The sequence below is a fragment of the Lampetra planeri genome, unplaced genomic scaffold, assembly GCF_965212315.1.
Source record: "Lampetra planeri unplaced genomic scaffold, kcLamPlan1.2.h2 scaffold_1441, whole genome shotgun sequence".
NCBI lineage: Eukaryota > Metazoa > Chordata > Hyperoartia > Petromyzontiformes > Petromyzontidae > Lampetra > Lampetra planeri.
Window position 1 is genome coordinate 1 of NW_027614164.1, and position 18,044 is coordinate 18,044.

Here is an 18,044-nt window from a genome sequence, read left to right on the forward strand (position 1 = left end):
GATGTTTTAGAACGTCTAGAGACCAGTCTGAACTGACAGGTAGAGGGGGGATGACTAACTGAATATTATTTGTTTCTTTTTGTAAACTGACAGCACTTTAATAGCGTAAATCAAATTTATTTTATCTCTATTTTTTATTTTCTTAATATTGAGTCCTGTGGTATTCGTGCCAGTTTGACAGCTAGAGGGCGTATGCGGTGACTCAGATGTGACTCAGGTCTATCGGATCATTAGGGTCAACTACCGACCATCAGGGTTTATGATAAACCGGGCTGACCCTGACGTCCCTGACTGTCTCATAGGTTGACGGAGCTGCCACTACCCTCAGAAGAGATTTTACAACCAGCAGCTTTAAAAATTAAAAAGTTTTATTTGGTTTAAATAAACTGCCCAACAAATCAAAAAGGTTTTACTAAACAAAAGCACTATGTAGTACACATGAACAAAAAAAGAAAAAAACATGAAACCGTGGACACATGAAGTCAATAGTGTTTTTTAAAAACAAAACAAGAGATCGTTGGCAAGATGACCGAATGTGGAAGTCAGCGCGGCTCTACAAAAAGGATTCTAGGCGTTGCGGTCGAGGCGGACGTCTACCTCTCTGCCGTTGATCTTGGTTCCGTTCATCATCCTGCAGGCCTTCTCGGCGCTCTCTGGGGAGTCGAACCGCACCGTTCCGCAGCCTTTGGACTTTCCGTTCTCCATTTTGATTTCGGCGAACATCACCTGGCCTGCAGGGAAACGTTGGGTGGGGGTTAGAGACGACGCAATCGCAGAGCAGAAAGGCAAGTTATCTGGGGACAGAGACGTACCACAGTGACTGAACTTCTCCTTCAGCTTCTGCCAGGTGAGATCGTACGACAGCTGAAACACAAACACGCCTTTATTTTGACCAACTCCACTAACCGTCGGGAAACATCTGGGATGACTTGAAGCTAAACTGAAATCCCAAGTATTTCGGGGATATCACAAGATTTTTTACATTTGTAACTTTTTCAAACTTATAAACTTGTTGTTTTCTTATATAGTGTCCTGACAGCTGAAGACTACTTTCCAAAATATTCCATCCACATCAACTCCACTGTCAAACCTGCTTCAACCTCGACACAGTTCACAACGGTGAAGTCAGGATCATCTCTCACACGTGTAATATCTGACTTACATCACAGTGATGTTACAAAGGTTTATTCAATGGAAAGAGACTGTATAATACACACAGTTTTCCTCATATCGTGCATGTGAGCACCCCCCCAAAGTTTGTAAAAGTGTATTAAAATATTCTTTAAAATATAATGACTATATCAATATAATACAATCATATTCATTCATTCATTCATTATTGTTTATTCTGTTAATATAACTTCCATTCAACATTTCAACAATAAAAAGAGCAGCACTCACATTCCGCACAAAGATCTGGCAGCCGGCCTTGGACCCGGAGCCTCTGTCGGACATCCCCCCCCCCGGCTATGTGGCTCTGGCCGCCGCCCTCCGAAGCCGCGTTCATGTCCATCCCCGACATGCCCATCCGGTCGAAGCTGGAGCCCATTCTGTCCATCCCCAGGTTCCCCATCCCAGCGCCTGCAGCCGGGTCAGAGGGAAACGGACAAACAATCAACGGAAGCTGGACCTCTTCTCCTGGGCCCAACGTGGACTCATCTACCATGGATACCACACGGGCCTGCTCGTCGGGAAAACCGGTTGGTTTTTGACCCTTTTACACCCAAGGTATATACTTGTATATATACATACAAGCTAGCATACTTTGGGTTACCGTAATTACACGACTATTTGTGCATTAGCCTCCTTCTCAGAAAACCGTTTGCTCTCCTCCAGTCAACACTGTACATATGTCAACCTTTCACAACAGCGTCACCGTCATGTATTTACGGTACTCCACAGGGTGACCCTGACCAGGACACGTACCTAATCCTGTCCCATGTGCCCCATACCCGCCACTGCCCATGCCTCCAAATCCTCCTCCCCCTGCAGGAGACAACGTTAAAGACGTTTTGATTTACCCTCAACACCCACCGTTCCCCCTGTGTTGCATTCATGCCGCGTACTTTGGAGTACCGTAATGACAGGACTATTTGCGCCATCAGAAAACGTTTACTTAAAACTGAGATACCTGATCAGGAACTGTTTAACAGTAGCATCGTAGTTACGGTTCTCCAAAGTATGCTAGTGACAATGTAGCAGCAGGGACCGTGGGTGTGAAAGGGTTAAAACCTCGATTGGATCCGTTCGGGTTGGATGAAGTGAGCAGATGAACATACCGATTCCTCCGAACGAATCCCCAAATCCTCGATTCATTGGCATGTCGCTGGGCCAAAGTCACGATCCATCCCACCCATTCTTGACCGAGTACATGTCTAAATAATATCAAAACAACACACATGAGTAAACAATTAATAGAAGGACAGAGAACAGACACCAGTAGTTGTAGTCTGACGGCGAGGTGCTGAGACACTGTCACTTCATGTTCATCTAACAAACTACTGATTTTCAAAGGCGCTTTTGACAGATTTTCATTTATATCTTTTAAAAATGGTTTATCACTAATTACAGACCATTAGACTGTTTACCAGCACTTTACGTCTTAAGCATACATTGAATTACCGTAATTACATGACTATTCATACGTTCAGAAACCATCGATTGAAACCTGAGAAGTGGTGTGAAGGAGGAGAAAACCTTGAGAAGTTGCTGTCATTACGGTAATGACTCACAAGCTTCCAGCAGCAGAGTGAGAGGGATTACCGTAATGACAGCAACATGGATGTTGTCAACTCCCACGAATGCTTAGTTTTCAGATAGCGCAAGAAGTCAATTACGATACAGTAAAAAAAAAAAAAAAAATCAAACCAAATGTCTTACAAGTTTCATTTGCTGGAATTCAGTTCATCAGTAACCCTGAAATAAAGAAAACGCTCCAGTTTTTTTTTCCACATTTCAGGGTGAATTTTCACTACAGCTGTTTTCTGGATCAAGCCCCAGGAGTCCATGCATGTTTTTTTTCCCTCAAGATCAAGAGTGACTGTACTCATTATTCCCTCTTCCAACTGTAGTTTCCCTCTGTAACCATCATTTGAATGTTGACTGGTTACACTTTATTACAGGCTTTAAACACAAAACGTGAATTGAAATGTAACTGGATCTGCCATTAAACCATAAGGGGGCAGTAAAAAAGGTAGGGCGTAGTGCTCTCCACTTGGGCATTAAAACCAGAAAGGAGAAGGAAAAGGAGAGGACACCAACCTCCCATCCTGCTCACAGGAGTCATGTCTCTCCCTCCAAAGGCGCCCATGTTGGGCCATGCTCTCCATCCCAAAGCCCCCGCCGCCACTCATCCCTGTCAGAGACACGTTGAGTCTCTGCTGCCCCTCAACGGACTGCAGACGGTAAAGAAGACAACATACCCCCTCCCAGTCTGTTCATTCCACCGTAACCGGTGACGTCCATACCTGGAACAGAGGAGGATCCAGGTGTAACTGAAGGGAATGGAATGAAACAGGGACCACTGATCCTTTATCTAATCTGTTGTCACAACACTGGAGGATTTTTACGTTGCCTGATGTGGAATTTTCCCTGGATTTTTGACCCACTGCCTCCTAGAAAACCTCTGACTTCAAGTCCTGTTTACTGTTCCTCGTACCGCCAGCACTAAAAACGTTTGACATCAGACTCAATCTGTCGCATACTGACACAAAACCCTGCTCTTCACACTGAAGCTGTGGTGGGGTCAAAGGTTGAACCGCTGTGACAGACTGTAGTTCAAACATTAACATCACTTTGAGGATTGTCTCCATTTTCTTTGTAAATCAGTCAGGTGGTGACCGACCTGCGGGGGCCCATGGAGGCCCATGTTCCCTCCGCTGCTCATGCGGTTGCATTGATTGGCTGCCCCCCCGGGCCAGGCCCATGCCGATGCCTCCGAGCCCCCCTGCACACAGGAAAAGAGACGTCAGCACACATTTGCATTGTCCAAACCAAACATGACTGAGCGCAGTAGCCCTTCCCCCTCCTGCCCTCTGGAAGGGCGCTGCAGGACCCTAAAATGCAGCATTCAATCCGACTGAAAAAAGACTGTCCTTTTAAAGACCCACAACCATTTCCCCACTTCAATTGTTTTAACTGTTACTTCATATCTATTTTTAAATGTCCCTTTTATTTTAATATCGAATTACAAATATAATTTCTACTTTTTACTGATCTTCTTCTTCTTCTTTCGGCTTTGTCCCTCTTCAGGGGTTGCCACAGCGAATCATCGATTTCCATCTTTCCCTGTTCTCTGTATCCTCTACTCTACTTTTTACTGATACAGGTATTTATTGGATTTTAGGGGTGTATTTGTTTAAAGTTGTAGCATTTTGGAATTACTGTTCATACGACAATAATTCTATGCATATATAGAAAGAGACTCAGCATTATTTTGCCTTCATTCACAAGTACAATTAAATTGCATGCAGAAATCTGAAACAAGAATTAAAAATGTCCAAAATACATAATTATACATAATTATAAATATGAAATTGATATTCAAAACAAAAAAAACAAATCCACCCGGTGAGTTTCCGGAATCAGTGAATGACTAACACAGGCGACACTCACGTGGTAACTGAGGAGCCTTTTCTACTTGACGGAAATCCTCCCCGGGCAGAGACTTTTCATCCTGAGGAGACAAAGTATGAAGACTTCCCCCCACCTGTCTTTTCTGGAGTTTGAGGGGTAACGTGCAGCGTTGCCAGGGAAACGGACAGTTATCGAACGACAGTCATTAAAGAAGTGATGTGCATGTCCGAGTCAAGGCTTCCCAAGGGTTTGTTGATGCAGACTTGGCTGTTTACTGTTTGTATTGTTTACTTCAGGTGTCAGTGACTCAAAGTGAGTGGGACCGCTCGTTACCGTAGTAACTACAACAAGATCGGGATCATTTTCCACTCACAATTTTTCCATCAAAAAAAAAATAAATCATTTTGGACGGTTCTATTGCCCGGCAGACAGGAAGTCCTGCTGTTTCTTGTTTTTGGTGAATGACAGCTCCACCTACAGGCTGGAGGATGAACTACAGCCTGTGCAGGTGTTCCCAACGGATCCCATTTAGTGAAAATATTGATACAAAAAAGTGGTTTTGGTCCGTGTGGACATGAAGCACCACTTCAAAGCTGCTTTGATATGCAGAGTCATGTGACCGATGACTTCTGAAGCATGGGTCGCCTGAGAAACCGCTGCAAACGTATGAAATGATCACATGACCATAAACGACATGTCCGATAATTAGAGTCTACATGGCAACGCTGCAGTCGTGTGCCGTAAAGGGAAACAAACCATTTTAACGTGCATCTGTCTCTCAAACAGCATCTGTCCATTGAACATAGCTGGAGCCCGAGTCAAGGAGACCAACTAGGGGAGGCGTGCTTCTAGTTCTTTCCATCTGAGCCGTGAAGGATACATATGGCCTGCACGGCCTCCAGCGGCTGCTCGAAGGTCACCGTTCCCATCCCGCGACTCTTGCCGTCCTTGTCCTCCTTCACGTCCGCCCGCTTCACGACGCCGGCCATGCTAAATACCTCTTTCAGCTTCTTCCAGCCCACCTTGAAATCCAGCTGTGGAGCAGAAGGAGAAGTGTCTGCACACCAAAGGGCCCGTCTGTTTGTTCTGGTCAGGACGTTTCATTGTGAAAACTAAAAGTCTGTCACTGTGCCGTCAATTCTACTTTGATTTATCTGAATTATTCTCGTCATCATCACGACATTTTGATAATTATTAACGTCGTGTTCTTGGTTTTTTTTTTACTTATTTCAAATTTGTGTACCGTACTCAATTGTGATTTTAAGTATATATGGTTTCTATTTTATTTCCCTTTGAACCTCTCAGTCAGTGCGGCGTGTTTCAGAGGTGAACGGCGACGTTTCCTTCACAGAGTTCAATGAAACGTCACCTGTTGTCAGGTGAAACATTCAGGACGTGACCTCGGCGTAGGTACACTTTCAGGAACATTTCTGCACCGTTGATGAACGAGAGCCCTAATGTGTCGTGACGTGTCGGCCTGGAGCGCTCACATTGGCCACGAACACCGTGTTGCCCAGGCGACCAGCCTGCAGGGCGTGGATGACCTCAGGAGGGATGTTGGGGTTGTTGGCGATGGAGGGTGGGATATTCATGCCACCGGGGCCCATGTCCTGTCCGCGGCCCCCCCTGCTGACCCCCCTCCGATGCGCTGCAGCACACGGCGTGCATGTTCCCCCCGTCTGGATCCTTGACAAAAACAATCAAATGTTTTACTTCCTGACGTTCTCCTCTCTTCGACCTTTGACTACTTCTCGTCTGCCGATTCTTGGTGTTCTATTTTATTTTATTATGTGGGTCATTTTGAGCACACAACCTAAACTTATTTATAAAAATATATTTATTGAAAATAAAATGTAAAACAACCGAGAGCAAACATCCACATGCAATATTGACTTGTGCAAATTTGTTTTGAGAAATAAAAGCAAATGAACACACAAGATGCATCTTCTTCCTGCTCCATTTTGCACATGACGAATTGGACAAATTACGGACGGGAGAAAACTATGATTTATGATTTATTTCTATCATGGAGATGAATAAATAAATAGTACATTCTCTCACAGGGTAGTTAAAGTAATTATCTAATCTACCTACACACAGACTGATACACACTTGTGTATTTTTCCAATTAATACGACGCCAACAACACAAAACTTAATATTTGCCACATTTTTTAAATTATTGCAGAAAAATTTCTTTTCAGTTTTTCTCCAAAAAAAATTTGAAGGAAAAAAAGAGGGGTTAAAAGTTTTTCTTTCTTCTCGCTGGCTGTTCTTACCTCCTTGATGTTGAGGGGGCCGTCCACTCAGGTCATGTTTATTCATAGTTTCTATTGCCTTCTTCACAAACTCTTCGTCTTTGAACTCCACCACACTGTTGAAGCAGGACGCAGCACATTCAACAAGGACATTCCTTTTTGTCCAATAAGAATAATAATAATAGTAATTGTTGCAGTTTCTTACCCACAACCCTAACCAGGGAGCATCATGGGAGTTCAGGCAAAGCACATTTGCAAAGATAAGTGAGGAGAGATGGACACAGTTATAATCAAGACAATACGCTCCAGTTTTATAACGCAGGCCACACGGTTCTAGCATCTTCTACGACTACATTTGGGCCATGTTCTGACAACTGGCTTCAGCCAGCAGGGTTTATGGGTGTGGAAAGACAATTCAAAGGCAAATGACAAGAGTTTTAGCATACGACTACCGCTTACTTTGAATATTAATGGAGCATTTATTTAAACAAAACGGACAAACACTTGGCTTTAAATTTAAATATCAGTGGCTTGAAATGAAATGAAATGCAAAGAGTGATGTATTCTAACATTGTTTTATCACATCATGTGCATGTTGCCATGTAAAATAAAGACAATAAATAAAAAACTACAGAGACTTTAGTTACTCTGACGAGAGATTTGGAGGTATGAAAGGTCAATCACTAGACAAATCACACAATCCACATTTCCCTTTGAAAAATGGCCAAACAAACCGACTTTTACACCATTTGAAATGACAAAGACAAAAGCCAAAAGTGTCGTTATGCTACTTTTCCAAAAAATCAACAGGACATCTCCCTTTCAAATGGATAGCAACTATCAGGCTCTAAAAACAACCTACGGAGTCTCCAGTTCAGAGTAAGACCCAAAGGATGAGAACCTAAAACACTTGATTAATGAGAGCCTGCTGAGGGCTTTTAAAACCTCGTGCAGCAATTTGGCCACATCACTTACCCTTGACTTTCCTTCTGCATCCTTAAAGAGCTCCACGTATGTAACCTCACCATCTACATGAGACATACAAAAAGGAAAAAATACCAAAAGAACAAAGGGATTTAAGTCACCCGCGTCTTCACGTTGCCGTCGGCCTTGGCAATGCCGCTACAGATGGAGATGTCCCATTAATGATCAACAGTCAGCCCAGACCAACATCCCACCAGATAACACCATGCCTTTCTGGGCAGTGACTGAGACACCCAAAGGCCAAGGCCAGAGAGACACGCAGCTACATTACACCTGGGAAATTCAAGAGACTTCAGCATTGATAAGTTGGTCAACAGATTCCATTCATGGCAGTTGGCTTGGTGGGCTGTCCATTAGAGACCCCCAGAATTAAACATAGGCAACAGTTCATTCATGTGATCAAAGTGCACCTTGCAACAGGACGCAAGAAAAAAATATCATACAATCAATTCTGCTACAAGTTTGAGGTTACGATTTGAAGCTGACAATGCCATAGAGCGAGTTAAAAACGTCCTTTTCTCACAGACATATCATCGCCCCAAACTAAATTAGTGTCCATCCAAAAGATTAAAACTCCAATAAACACACTGGGCTAGTTCCCCCACTATCTGAACAGGGTACATCCAGAGAAAGGTAGGAACTCAGGGAATTCTACAAACAAAGATCCATGTCGTCTACACAGCTGAGGAGACAGAAAGAGGAAACACCAACCCGTCGCTGAACACGTTACCTTTCTCACGCATCAGGTCTTTGATGGCCTGCCACTTCATGTCGTAGGGGATGTTGCTGATGAACACACGGTTCCTGTGAGCACCCCTCTTTTCACCGCCATGTTTGTCTTTGTAGGGATGGTAGCGGTTTCCTCTTCGGCTTCCAGAGGACTTCTCTTTACCGTCGTGCTTTTCTTTCGGGGGCTTGGTTTCCTCTGCATCGCTACAATAAGATTCAGGCATGAGCAGGAAAAACAACGTATAAAGCATGTTTTATAGTAGAGAGCCGGTAAAGATTAACGTATGGTTTAAAAAAAAAGGTAAAATTACTTTATATTTATATACAATCATAAATTAAATTGTGTTTTATATATTAAATTTTTTAGTTAATCCATCTTTTTTACCTTATAATTGCTGTTTATTCGTGTTTTCCCCTGTCGTAACTGCTGGTAAACAATTAAATTTACTTGTACACCTTTCATAGAAACATATAGCTCATAGTGGTTTACAACAAAATAATTAAAATACTTTAAACAAGCATGAATTAATCGTATTCGTCTGTGAGCGCCATATAAGTCACCGAGGACTGAGAACAATTCAATTCCAATTTAACGTGATAAATAACGTCAGGTAACGGTACCGTTAGCTTGTTAATTCATTCTCTAGCACCGATGTAACATTGAGACACGAAGCTAACATGACCTTATTAACTGATTAATCAGCAGTGCACAGTCGGCAATATAATATTAACTCTAATGAAAGCCAGCTTTGCATTTCTTTTTTACCTGTACAGCTTCCATTTGTACCTAACAAAGTCAGGTGTTACGTTAGCATGAGGTAATAGCAAACCGTTGACTTGATGCTAAACACCAAATAGTTTATTACGCGTCGGCCGTTACAGTGAATTAGTCAGCAACATATGCGACAAATAACAGCACATTTACCCGTTCAACGGTTTAAGCTAACACTGAAACATTCCAGAGATGGACTTATATTCTGGCTAACAATGGATAGCATACGAGGAGTCCATTTTAGCTGAGCTTGCTAACACCTGCACAGAGAAGCCGGACGCAACAAAACGTCATATTAACTCACGTTTTCACGCCGTTGGGGGGTTTCTTCTGAGGGTTCCTCGGTCTCAGATTTGACGGAGGCGATAGATTCCTCTTGCTTTGGTTCCTCTTCAAGAGCCAGAAACTCTGCCATGTTGAGGTTTGTATGCAGGCTACAACACAAGATGCCCCTGACGCAGTTTGAAATGTGGATGTGCGCAAGTATCGCGAGATTTGGAAACTGGTTTGCCATGCAAGTTTTGGAGGGAACAGAATACACAAGAAAGCCCAAGTAGTCCATACATACTGCATATCATATAAATGATTTAGTGGAAAATACATTCAATGATTTCACTCAGCGTAATTCAGTATAACTACAACTGATGAATAAATATATTGATCGTCTTACATCATTCCTGAAACTATTGACCGATTGTTTAAATATTTGCAGAGAACATTCTCCGCAACCTTGCCCAGATCCGATGCCTCCAACCTGCCTTTGAATTCTAAATGTTTCCACACCGGTTTGGCCATGGGACAGAATGATTTGAACTAGCTAACAGCTAAAACATAAGAACAATAGTTTTTATCAAATCCTTTGCAACACCTACGCTACCCCTGGTGGCTACATTTGCCCCTGGGATACATTTTCACTAGTCTCAAAAATTCGTCATATTTTGGAATGCCGTAATTTTGCGACTATTTGCGCCATCCAAAAACATTGAGCGGTTCCTGAAAGTTGAGAAGTGTCTCTCAGTTCCCCAACGTGGTGTGATGAAGGGGGGAGAGAACTTGATGAAAGTTGAGAACAGCCACATTGTTACAGCATTAAAGCAGTTTGTCAGTCTGTGCTAATCCCATGAGGGAAATTCACGTGTAACCACAGCCAAAAGGTAAAATTGAATCCTTTAACATTGACGGTATCCCCCAGCCCTACATTTGTTCTAGCATACTCAAAGTCCTGATTGTTGACAACAGCGCTTTGCTGTCATTAGGGTTAGGATGCCAGCAAGCCAGTACCGTAATGACAGCAAATAACAGTTTAACAGTTTCTGCATATAGTTGTGTAATTACGGTACTCTAACATATGCTAGCACAAATGTATCGGCAGCGATACTCCATCTATCCATCCGTTTTCTACCGCTTATCTGCGGCAGCAATATTGTCTGTGTTAAAGGGTTAAGAGTTGCTGGTAAAAAAAAAAAAAAAAAATCTGTTGTTTTCTGGACAAATTGTGAAACAGATTTCAATGGTGATTTGGCTGCACTGAATGGATTCCAGCGTCTTTATGTGTCCTCAACAACATATTAACCTTTAGCACACAGTTCATGTGTTACTTGGCTAATCTTTTTATGGTCACCGCAAACATACAAAAGCTGCAGGTTTCATGACAGGAGCAATGAAGAAAGAAACTTCCTCGCAGACAATCACTCAAAGAAAGCCCATTTTTTTTGGTGGAAAATTTGGTGGAATTTTAGGGCAAAGGAACAACATGATAAAACATCATCACATTTGAACATTGTTTTTTTTTAATCACAAAAAAATATTCCTCATTTTTAAATGTAATTTCATTCAACTGAGCACCAAACATAAGTTGAACATCGCTCCAATGCATTAATTGAACTGAAGTCATCTTGTCTCTGTTCTTTTATCTGTTCTTGTACTTTGGTACACTCTGTACAGTCTCGTACAGACTATTATTACACTGTAAAACAAGGTTTGACACAGAGTCAATTTGTATTGATGGGGTACTGTGAATGCAGGGTCATAGAATTTCACTGTTATCACTCACACTGTTAACCTCCCAACTTTGTCAAGGTAAAAGTCTACTAATTATCCTTGTGTCATATGGATAATATCTTTCGATCTATCTATCTAGCTGCAGCAGGAAAGCAGTGGAAAGTGGGACACAGGGAAAAGCTCACTATGCTGGTTCAGACTGTGAAACACGCAAGAATCAAACTGCTATTAATATCACGAACGGACACAGGACGTCATTAGTGAGTCGATTTGAGCCATTGAATAATATCCAACTTTTATCGTGGACTCATCTTTATCGATGAGGGAACAGGGCTAAATATTTGCATATTATATTTCTCTTTTAGTACTGTGTTTTAACATCATTTTAGTAAAGTACATTCACTGCAAAAACTCAAACTCTTACTAGAATATTTATGTTACTTCTAGTCAAAAGGTCTCATTTCTAGTCGTAAAAAATCTCATAACACTTAAAATAAGACACATCACCTAAAAAAGTAACTTGTTTTTAGACATTTTTTCTATAGTCTCAAGCTTATTTCAGCTTGAAATCAGTGAAAAATCTGCCAGCAGAACATTTTTTTTTGCTTGTAATAAGAAAAAAAATGAATTTAAGGTGTGTGTCTGTGTGTGTGTGTGTGTGTGTGTGTGTGTGTGTGTGTGTGTGTGTGTGCAGTGTGAACAAAACAAAAAGTTCTAGTCCAAACGGGACCATGGCGGATGAGGACAACCCATGCCTTTATATCGTTGTTCTGCTTGTTTACAACAACACAGGTGCCTGGACCAAGTCGTGAATCATTGCACATAACACATCCGTGACGACCACCTCCCCCGTGGCCACGAGTCTTATCTTTAGATCCGAGTCACTGCACCACTATGACAAAGCCACGGAGCTGATATGAATTTGCACTGCGTAACATTGGACCAGATGGCCAGACGCTTGGATGCTGCAGTTTGTTAAAGGCGAGCGATCAGATGACCCTGACGTTTGTTTTCCTACAAGATGCTGCTCTCAGTTGTCTAACGGAGGGCAAATCTATGATAAAGGGCCCTTCTCATCTTCTTCAGCAACCCAGACCAGTGAAACCCATGAGGATGCAGCAGCCCGGCTCTGCTATGATATTCCTGTCACATTCAGGTGTGGTCAGTTTGAGGAAACAAGTCAGGATGGGGAAGGGGGAAGAGAAGGCAGGGAAAAAGGCTTGTTTATGCTGCCGCAGCCGTGTGCCCCTGCGCTGCTGAGGGAGGATTGTTGTGAATGAGGCAGCAGAGCAGCTGAGTGAGACTAACAAGTGGTTGCCATGCAGCAGGAGCCGGCGAGCTTCTACAGGGAGAGAGAGAGGGAGACAGAGAAACAGATGATAATGAGTAGGAGGCAGCAAGTGAGGAAGCAGTGTCTCTGACAGGAGACACATTATCGGAGCTGGATCCAGCCTCTCCTCGCCTTCTCGGGCTCTCTCCATCAGGTTTCTTGTTGTTGTTGTTGTGATGTGTGGCTAGCCGTCTGTAGCACCTTCAACATGCGAGCAACTAACGGGTTCGTGGACGTACGTTGGAGGTCCCCGAGGACGAAGAGCTCTTCGGAAGACCGGGCAGCAACAGGTCTGTGAGGATGGAACCCCACTGCTGGTGAGACGCCTTCTTTTTCGTCCTTAGACGTCCACAGCCAGCTGTCAGTGCAGTGTGTTTCAGCCTACCTCCCTCCCTCCCTCCCTCCCTCCCTCTGTCCTCTCCCCATCATCCTTACTTCCCCTCCAATGTCCATCCTTCTAAATTATCTCTGGTCATTCCGCCTGCCCCTGTCTGTTACGAGCCCATCCCCTGTCATCCCACCTGCCCCCAAGCTCTTCTCTCCAGCCACCTGCTGCTTGTATCGTAGGACAGATTTGGGAGGAAACAGACTTTCACTTCGTGTGACAGCACCGATCTTGTGACTGTGTTTTGTGTAATGGAATTACAGCGTCTGGCAGCCGTCTGCTCACATGCAACAGGTAGAGATTTTCCAGTCAAGCCAGCATACGTGGCATCGCCTAATCATGAGATGCGATGTTTTCATTATGTCCAACAGCTGGCTTTGCACTGCGACACACTGTAATCCTCAGCAGACCTGAAGGAATGGAGTCATGGTGGTATAGACCCAAACCACCGCACTCAGGTTCTCCTGCTGTTGCGGCCAAACCCATCTTCACGTCCTCGCTCCTATCTGTACATGTTGGTGGATTTCGGCGAAAATCCCCCGAGGGCAAGAGCGCAGATCGAAGTCTGTTTGATACCACAGTCTAAAGAAGCTATTTATAGATACCTGAACCTTTCAAGATTCATGGTCAGCTCTTTTCCCAGCACAAAAATTTGCAGTTTTCTCACTAGCTTTGCAGTATGTTTTTTTTAATGGGAGGATATGGAAGCAGGCTGATAACATTGATTCTCTCTGCGCAGGAAGCAAATCAGCCCTAATCTGAAACGGTCACGATAATCTCTGTCCAGGTAACATGCAGGCTTTGAAGCGCCTGACCCCCTCAGAGGCGAGATGAAGCACCCAGATGATGGTTTACCATGTGTAGCGCCCACTACAACCACTCCCTTGCTGCCATGAGCGGAAACGACATGATGGGCGCACTCTCTGACTCTGGAGCAGAAGACAGCGTTCGCATTTGTGGGGATGCTCCTGGTGTTCCTGGGACTGCTGATCGTGAGGTGTTTCCGGATCCTGCTGGACCCCTACAGCAGCATGCCGTCCTCCAACTGGGCCGACGGCATCGAGGGGCTGGAGAAAGGAACGTTTGAGTATGCCCTTACTTAACACAGGGACGCCGACATCCAGAGATGTCCTCACGAACAGAACATCACACGAACGCTGATGAATTTGCACACATGCAAAACGGTCATGCACCCCCACCCCCCTCCCCATACCTGAGGCTGACACACCATTCAGACATCTCTCTGTGATGAGGCTGAAGCTGTGTATATTCTTCACTGTGTTTGCACTGTTAGCTCAGAGCCAGCGTGGAGTCTTTCAACTGTGTGTGACTACATATCTGTTGCTGTGTGTGTCTGAGGTCGTTTTCACACCTAAAAGTCCAGAAGACTTAGTTTGATTGGGGACTTGATTCAGTTGGAGACTCGGTTTGACTGGGACCCTCTGTTTGATTGGGGACTTGATTCAGTTGGAGACTCGGTTTGACTGGGACCTCTGTTTGATTGGGGACTTGATTCAGTTGGAGACTCGGTTTGACTGGGACCTCTGTTTGATTGGGGACTTGATTCAGTTGGAGACTCGGTTCAATCGGGGACTCGGTTTCCACTGGGGGCTTGATTCGATTGGGGATTACATGGGGGCAGCTGGTCCGAGTTCTCTTTCATAACGCACTTTGTCAAACGAACCAAACCTTTACAATAACGTATCCCCAACACCTATGGTGGCTCTGCATAAAAGATGAAGGATCTATTGGTTCATGTTTTCATGTTCATGTTCTGCTTTAACATTTTCGTCGGCCCCATATTTTCTATCAACACTTCAACCTCTACTACGTCGTACTGCAAGTCATATTTACCAGCTATCGTTCTCCATGCGTGTTCGTTCATTGTTTTTGTTGCGTTTTTATTGTCCTGTGTCGTACGCCGCAATCTGCTTTTGGTTCAGTTGAAGTCCACATCCAAGTCCAATTTTTTTTTTTTCGAGCGTTTTTCTAGGAAGTTGCTAACCCAGTTGCTCTCCCAATATTGTATAACCATGTCAGATGGAAATTTGTATTATTTAGGTATTTTATGTTAGTGAGTGAATCGTACACACACAACTGTTTTATTTGTTGCCAGTGGGAATGTTGTTACAGTGTAGTTGTACATGGAATACCACCTAGTGTGTTGGTTCCACACTAACAACTACAACAAGAGCAGATTTTTGCCGCCTTTGTTTGTTGTGATGAAAGTGGAACGTAAACAACATGGTTTTCACCCATGTCACTACGAGTTACCGACTCCATGAGCAGAGACCGGATGATTTTATCCATTCGCATTCACACCTCCCCAAACGAACCAGACTTTCCGCTCAGTTGAACTGGAGTTAAAAAACAAACAGAGCTGGTGTGAATGCACTTAAATGTGTGTGTGGTGTGTGTGTGTGTGGTGTGTGTGTGGTGTGTGTGTGTGTGTGTGTGTGTGATCTGCACATCAGCTCATCAAATGAACTGGAAATGACGGAAGCTCCCTTTAAGCCACACCCGCAAGATGAATGTCTGTAGAGGAAAATTGGCAAGAGGTGGACATGGTGGGAGAGGGCGGGCGACATGGGGGGGTTATTGGGTTCAAGTTTGACGTCTCAGGGACACGATGCCTAAAGTAAGACGGGGACATGCAGTAGTTGCACATCTGCACAGCTATTCTGCACAAGAGTGTATGCGGTTGGATACAGGGTATTCTGTCAGACTCTGTGAGGACCAGTCCAGTCCTGACTGGGGGGCTGCGTTGTGAAAGACCACTGAACAAACTGTGATTTATATTATGGTGTTACTGTTTTCTAAATGATGCAAAAACAACTCTCGAGTTTGTACTGCTGCTGTCTTTGAATGATGGTTTACTGTATGTTGCCAAAACTCCACGTCTGAAGTAAAGAAACACACTCAACTGTTTACTATTGACTGTCTGAGAAGACAAACCATAACACTGATTTACTGTCTGACTGGCTGCCGAGCGGTTCACTGATGTGATGGAGCCAAAGGGACTTATGAGGATTAGAAGCAGGGGAGGGGACTCTGTCTTTTAGTGCTGCTAGATTTCTAAAGACAAACTCTCACTACCCGTCTGTCTGCAGAGGAAAAGGTCACACGGAGCATCGAGCTGTTTTGTCAGCGTCTTTTCCCATCGTCGCTCATCCTCACCTGCTCTCGTCCTTCCGGACCGACGAGGGGACGGACAGTCCTGGCCAGAGACGGTGTGACGCGGTCAAAGTGTTGATTGTTCTTTTGCTACTCTCAACGGTTTCTCCTTAGTGCTGTGAATCTGCCTTACTGTGACCTTCAACGGGTTTATGTGCCTTCATCTAGAAACATTAGAGAACCTGTTTGTGTGTGCACATGTGTCATTTCATGAAGTCAGGACAGCGTGTCTCCGGTCCCTGTTGTTTGCTCAGCTGGTGGTAGAGATTTTTCATTACTGATTGTAGATTTGATTCAATGCTGTGAAATAAACTGAACTTCTTCACTTTAAAACAAAAAAAAACATGGCTGGTTGGATTTTCTGCTGCAGTCTGTTTGGCGTTGAATGACAAAGCAGATGCTCTTCTTTGGTTGAAGCATCCGAGATTCCGGCATCACTGAGAGACAGCGGATGAATTAGGATGCAGAGAGGAGTCTTTTCTCACAAGTGTATGTGATGTCCAGAAGGAAACAGCAGCGGCGTGTCCAGGGCTTTTTGGACTGCGGTCCAAGAGGGGCACTGACATTTGTTGGGCGGGGGTGAGGGGGTGGAGTTAAGGCTGAGTTCACCTTTCTACGTTCTGCTTTGTTTTACGACAGTCTCACGTCTGCTCGCCGAAGACACATGTTCATGTGTTTTTAATTAAAGAGTTTTGAGTGCAATCTTTTTTTTTGGTTTAATGGAAAAGGAAATCAGCCCGACAGATAAAACGTAGCAACAAACGCATATTTAATTTGTGAAACTACACATATATTTGTACAAATTTTAAAAAAAAGGGAACATACTCTAAATCGCTTCAACGGGAAGTAGCCACGTTTTGAGTTACAACAAATGGAGTACATTGGTTGTAAACCTGTACACCTGTACAGGTGCACTGACTTTCACCTGTGAACAAACAGTTTATCCATCAAACAGATCAGTCCTGGGACTCAGCAGATCAGCCAGTCGTAGATGAGGATTTTGGGGTGGCCAGTGAGAGCCACTTTCTGGACACGCCCGTGAGGAAGAGGCAGAGGGAAAGCACACGTGCATCGGTTCTCTGTCCAGTAATAGAGGAAACTTCCATCCTCCAGTCAGACGGCAGGTGAACGCACACACTCATCTGCCAGGAATGCAATCATTACTGCTCCTTTATCTCTGTCAACCAATGTGACATCCTTATCGGAAATCTATTTTTAGTGTGAAAACATTGTCCTTTCCATCTACAGCCCACTAACCTGAAAAGAGAAGTTGTTGCAAAAGTTATAAATTAATCAGAGTTGATCATTTAATTTTCCCCGATGCATATAAAACATTTTATTGAATTATTGTTTTAAGAGACAAAGGAGGTCAGTGTCTGAATTCCATCTACTGCGCTGCCATAATTCATCGAGGCTGTGGAACCTTCACTGTCTCATTCCTCATCAAGAGCTGAAACTACACCAACAACCCAGTGAGGCTGAACATCAGGGTTAGGGTCCTTTTTTTAAATCACAAAAAAACAAGTAAAACACATATGTGTGTTTTATGTAGATACTTAAAAACGTCAGTTTAGAGCGTACCTGCTTATGCAATGACTTGACTTCACTTGAGACTTGTTTGTTATTTCTAAATAGCTAAAGCTTCTTTTGTCTCTTTTATCTCTTTCCTCTGAGTTAGATTTTTCATATGAATTTAAGCTGGTAAACAACAAATAAAGGCTCCTACATGTTTTCTATGGTACTAGGTACAAACAACAACAATATACAGTTTATCTTCGAACCAGAAGAGCAAAACTCAAAGTGCAAGAATGCTCAGACATATTACTGGTTGCTAATG

The 18,044-nt window shown here is 43.6% G+C and overlaps 2 protein-coding genes across 2 annotated transcripts; one reads left to right on the top strand and one right to left on the bottom strand.

The window, feature by feature from the left end:
• Positions 1 to 567: 567 nt before the first annotated feature.
• Positions 568 to 9,732, bottom strand: LOC144739356 (myelin expression factor 2-like). Its single transcript, XM_078622313.1, is given in 26 exon segments — positions 568 to 731; positions 813 to 864; positions 1,402 to 1,462; positions 1,464 to 1,581; positions 1,927 to 1,986; positions 2,280 to 2,330; positions 2,333 to 2,366; positions 2,368 to 2,375; positions 3,262 to 3,313; positions 3,315 to 3,355; positions 3,393 to 3,467; positions 3,841 to 3,917; positions 3,919 to 3,946; positions 4,615 to 4,675; positions 5,332 to 5,381; positions 5,456 to 5,609; positions 6,066 to 6,188; positions 6,191 to 6,250; positions 6,253 to 6,261; positions 6,854 to 6,871; positions 6,873 to 6,948; positions 7,038 to 7,045; positions 7,808 to 7,860; positions 8,547 to 8,749; positions 9,546 to 9,577; positions 9,622 to 9,732. Coding segments are annotated over 26 exon segments (1,779 nt in total).
• A 4,157-nt stretch (positions 9,733 to 13,889) lies between these two features.
• On the top strand, positions 13,890 to 14,136 carry LOC144739358 (cortexin-2-like). The gene is given in 2 exon segments (XM_078622316.1): positions 13,890 to 13,946; positions 13,948 to 14,136. Coding segments are annotated over 2 exon segments (246 nt in total).
• The last annotated feature ends 3,908 nt before the right edge of the window (positions 14,137 to 18,044 follow it).